At 40.3% G+C, this 5,125-nt stretch overlaps 1 protein-coding gene across 1 annotated transcript; it reads left to right on the forward strand.

Annotated features, from left to right (window-relative positions):
* Positions 1-225: 225 nt before the first annotated feature.
* On the forward strand, positions 226-4,688 carry LOC103376328 (serine/threonine-protein kinase PAK 1; the record flags this gene model as incomplete). The annotated part of the gene is made up of 4 exons (XM_008306702.1): positions 226-363; positions 616-715; positions 1,755-1,951; positions 4,551-4,688. Coding segments are annotated over 4 exons (573 nt in total), but the record flags the coding sequence as incomplete, so codon positions are not given.
* Positions 4,689-5,125: the final 437 nt, after the last annotated feature.

Below are 5,125 nucleotides of genomic sequence, written 5' to 3' on the forward strand. Positions count from 1 at the left end.
TAAAGTGTTTTCTTGTGTTTGAAAAGTTTATTATAAAGAGTCTAAAACCCATTTTCTGTCTTTAACGCTCTAACAAAATGTCCTCAGTAAAATAATTCTATATTAATACTAAAACTAAACATAACAAAATGCTGCCAAAGCCTTTAGGGATTATATGACTTTTATATTATTTTCCTCCAGAGCAGCAAAGTGTGTAACAGTCTAGTATGAGGCGTCCTAACTGAGCGTGTGCTGCCGTCCTGCAGCTACCTGGTGGGCGACGAGCTCTGGGTGGTGATGGAGTACCTGGCCGGAGGCTCGCTGACGGACGTCGTCACGGAAACCTGCATGGATGAAGCTCAGATAGCCGCCGTGTGCAGAGAGGTGAGAACAAACACCTGCTGTTCATAGTGTGTCTGGAGCTGCTGAAGGTCAGTTCTGGATCCATCAGGAAGTAACGGGACGTTTCAGAAACACAGACTTTAGTCTTTGAGCTGCTGGTTCAGGATCAGATCCTCAGTTTGTTGTTTAGAATTAGAATCTTGTTTGTGTCCAAGTGAAATGAACAGGTATGTGTTTTGTTGCAGCTTTATTTTTTATTACTTTCAGATATAAACTCCTGTGTTTCTCTCTCAGTGTCTGCAGGCGCTGGAGTTCCTCCACTCGAACCAGGTCATCCACCGAGACATCAAGAGCGACAACATCCTGCTGGGCATGGACGGATCCGTCAAGCTCAGTCAGTTAAACCACTTTGCTCATCAGTCGGTCACTCAGTGTTGATCAAACCTCTTTACTCTGGAGCTGCAGCAGCATTTTTAACATGAAACTGAATCTGTTGTCTGTTTAGAATCTATTACGGATTATCGGTGGATAGTAAAGCTTTTATTTTGTTAACTTGTAGTTGATGTATGAACCGTCATCTGGATTATTTTTATCTGTTGGATGGACAGTTTGAGCTCTCAGGTCACTGTTCGTAAATCACTGATCTACAGTTTTGTTTTCTGGAAGTTTCATCCAATCACCTAAACTTGAACCTGCAGTGAAGCGTTTGTCGCCCCCTTCTGGCAGCGAGAGTAATTACACAAACAGCAGTGAGGCACAGTTTGCCTCCAGTGTTTGCTGCTTTCATTTATAGACTGTAATTCTTCTAAATGCAGAGTTTCTTTATTACCTGGAGCATCTTTGTAGTTTTTTCATGCTGCACGACATAAATCACGTCTCTGAGGCTCCAGTGAAGTAAAAACAACAGAAACACATTTAAAACTCTGTTCTACTGCAAAGCACTGAGTGAACCTGTTTCTACTTGAATTTGATGCTTGATTTTTTCCAATAATGTGCAGAAAAAGTGCACAAAACTTCTCCTACACATCAGAGTTTCATAGATTGATGCTTTATTGATCCAGAGAGAAGTTTGAGCTTTCAGTAGCTTAAAAATAGAGATAAATAAAAACTAAGCAGACAGAATGCAGGTTAAGAAGGACAAAAAGATAGAATTATGGCGGTGCAAATCCAGCAGAGAGGTGGTATCGTGCAAAACTTTAACGCTGTGCAGAAACACTAGTGTAAATTTTCTGAACGTGTCGGAGTGTGAGTTTACAAAATTCAACATTTTAAGACGCTGTTGAGGCCAAAACTTGTTGTTGTCTCAGTTTTCTATTAAATTTTGCTGGTTCTGAAGCCCGTCCAATACCAGCTCCAACCCAAACCTCCTCATCATGTCCGGATGTCGCTGACCGATGCTGATTATTTTACTGACCGTGTTCCTCTTCCTGCAGCCGACTTCGGGTTCTGCGCACAGATCACTCCGGAGCAGAGCAAACGCAGCACCATGGTCGGGACTCCGTACTGGATGGCTCCGGAGGTGGTGACCCGCAAAGCCTACGGGCCCAAAGTGGACATCTGGTCTCTGGGCATCATGGCCATCGAGATGGTGGAGGGAGAACCGCCGTACCTGAACGAAAACCCGCTCAGGGTGAGGAGCTCTAGACACACACTGAGTACTGACACAAAGACAAGATGAACCTTTATTGATCCCATAGAGACGGACGGAGACGAAAAATAAAACAAAATGTACCAAAACACAGACGTAGGTACTGCTTCCTCCATATGTGGGTAATCAGATTATATTACTTCCTCTGAATACTGCACGCATGAAAGAATCCGTTCTGACACTCGAACCCTGGTGCTGAATGAAAACTGGACCAGTCTGGTTCCAGGTCCACTCTTATGCAGACTATTGTGGTCTCAAAGTGGAACAAACATCATATTTCGTGGCAGCAGATCAGAGATTTGAGCACATAGATGTTGTCAGTTAATTAGAATGTGAGCCGCCTCAGTGAGCATCCTGCACGCTGGTCGTCATCACATCCACTGATCAGCTCAAGAAGTTCTGCTGCTCATTAAATTCCAGATGAACGAGAGTCAGTTGAGTTTTTCTGCCACAGAAAGAGCTTCAGCCTGAGTCATGAGTCGAGCTGCCAGGGATTACTGCTGTAACACAGTCTCATAACGAGGAGCTTAAAAAGACAAAAAACCCACCGTGAAATCTGGAGGAAGTCAGTGAAGAGGCTGACAGCAGAGAGGAGGAGAGACTGACTCACCGACCAGACAACTGGTGGATTACAGGCTTTCACGTCTCGAGAAGACAAAGAAGGAAACAGACGTCTGAAGTCAGTCGTCGGTCGATCGGCTCTTATTCCATCAGATTCTCATTAGTTGTCATGTTAATGCTGAACTGTATTCATGACCAGTAAAGGCTGCTGCAGGAGTTAGAGGTCATTACTGCTTTATATTTTAGGCTGTATAAAGTTAAAAGATCATGTTTCCTAAAGTCAGGTTACTTGAGTCTCTTGGATTTTAACAGTTAATCCAACACTAGTCAACTCTTAAATAATCTGGAACTAACTGGATTTGATTTTCATCAGTTAACTGAGTAAATGTGAAACTAAAAAACTTATCAGAGGTTTCTAACATATAGGAACGTATGAATATCTGTGGCACACACAAGTTTCTTTCTTTTCTAAGCTCAGAAGAAACAGCTTTCATCCTTTACACGTGTTCTCTCCGTCTTTAGACCCGCCTCAGACAATAGTACTAATTATACTACTACTATGAATAATAATAATGATAACTTTATTTACAGAGCAACTTTTTAAAAAACTGAGTTAAAAAGGTGTTTTACAGAAAAAAAAAAAAGAAAAAAGATGTTAGAACAGCAGAAGGCCGAAGAGAAAGAAAAAACCTGAGAAGCAAAAGTGTAAAAATGAAATAATATATATATAAAATATATCAGTACAACAAACATCAGTGGATATAAATAAAACAAGAACAGCACAAAAAAAATCTCATATCAAGCGAAAGAGAAAGAAGAAGTAGAAATAAAGGAAAATTAAAAAGTTAAAACCATAGTCCAAGGGTTAAAATAATAATAATAATAATAATAATAATGATAACTTTATTTACAGAGCAACTTTTTAAAAAACTGAGTTTAAAAGGTGTTTTACAGAAAGAAAGAAAAAAAAGAAAAAAGATGTTTGAACAGCAGAAGGCCGAAGAGAAAAAAAAAAAAACCTGAGAAGCAAAAGTGTAAAAATGAAATTGTATATATATAAAATATATCAGTACAACAAACCAGATATCAGTGGATATAAATAAAATAATAACAGCACAAAAAAATCTCATATCAAACGAAGGAGAAAGAAGAAATAGAAAAAAGGAAAATTAAAAAATTAAAACCATAGTCCAAGGGTTAAAATAATAATAATAATAATAATAATAATAATAGGAAATAAATAATTAAAACAGAGTAAAAATGAATAAAGTAGACGACATCACATGATAGCAAGTTTAAAAAAAATTCAAGAATTGATTTTAAAGACGATTCTGCAGCCGGATGTCTTCAGGTCTGTCGTTCTAAAGCCGAGGGGTCCTCAAGGCAGGAAGTCGGCCACCTTTAGATCTAAACCTTCAGTCAGAAGGACCAACCTGAGCAGGTTAAAGTCACATCACGCAGATTAAACAAGATGAAACTCAGAATAAGGAGGCCGAGAGTTTAACGAGACGGTGAATTAAACAGCTCAGGTTCATCGATGACAACAGGAGACGAGGTGAAGACTCACTTCTGTGACAGACAATACTTCAAATTGTCTTTATTATACCTTTAATGCATCTTTATTTTTAGACTTATTGTACTTTTGTGTTATTAAGACCTCATTTGAATCCAGCTGCTGTGACGTGTACATTTACCTGATGAAGGATCAATAAAGTTGAACTTATCTCATATCATCTTACAGATCAGGACTGTGTGTCGTATATAGATGCTATCTTTGGAACCAGGTGTTAAAAGGCTCATCTGTCTGATAATCAGCTTCTTTTTCTCCATATTCAGGTCTCTGTATTAAACGCTGCAGTAGACGTCCTCTTTACGTTCAGTTGTCAGACGGTTGTTCTGTAAAGCTCCACTGGGTGGCGCCACAGCTCAGCACCTTCCACCTGCACAGCCTCTGAGCAGGTGTTTCTCTGCAGACTAGCATGTTGCTAACGTGTTTGTTTGTTTGTTTGTGTTGTTGTAGGCGCTGTATCTCATAGCAACCAACGGGACGCCGGAGCTGCAGAACCCAGAAAAGCTGTCGACGATATTCAGAGACTTCCTGAACCGCTGCCTGGAGATGGACGTGGAGAAGAGAGGCTCGGCCAAAGAGCTGCTGCAGGTAGACACAGAAAGAGCAGGCGGAGAAAATAAAAACAAAAACACAAGATTAGAAGTAAATGAGTGTGTCTGAGGTGCAGAAATGTGCACATGAATCCTCTGACAGTGTCCAGTTCCTTTGTTTTATATCATTTCAATCTTTCACAAACTCAGACTCTACAGCCGTCTGCGAGGGTTTAATGTTCAGACGAAACCTGTCCACAGACGGACCTTTAAATACTGACGAAGCACTGACAGACGTATTTGTGGTAGTTTTGGTGCCACGTTTTTCCTCGATGACTCACACAGAGACCAGAGAGGTGAAAACAAAACGAGCTTCACTTGTAAAAAAGTGCAATAAAAAGAGAAGAAAGCGTCATAGCTCCCTGAAAAATAGCATCAAATGGGAGCGCTCAGGTGAATTACTCTGAGTCTGAGCTGAGGTGTGGCGTTTAGTGA

Source organism: Stegastes partitus, unplaced genomic scaffold (assembly GCF_000690725.1).
Source record: "Stegastes partitus isolate 25-593 unplaced genomic scaffold, Stegastes_partitus-1.0.2 Scaffold3869, whole genome shotgun sequence".
NCBI classification, from domain to species: Eukaryota; Metazoa; Chordata; class Actinopteri; family Pomacentridae; genus Stegastes; species Stegastes partitus.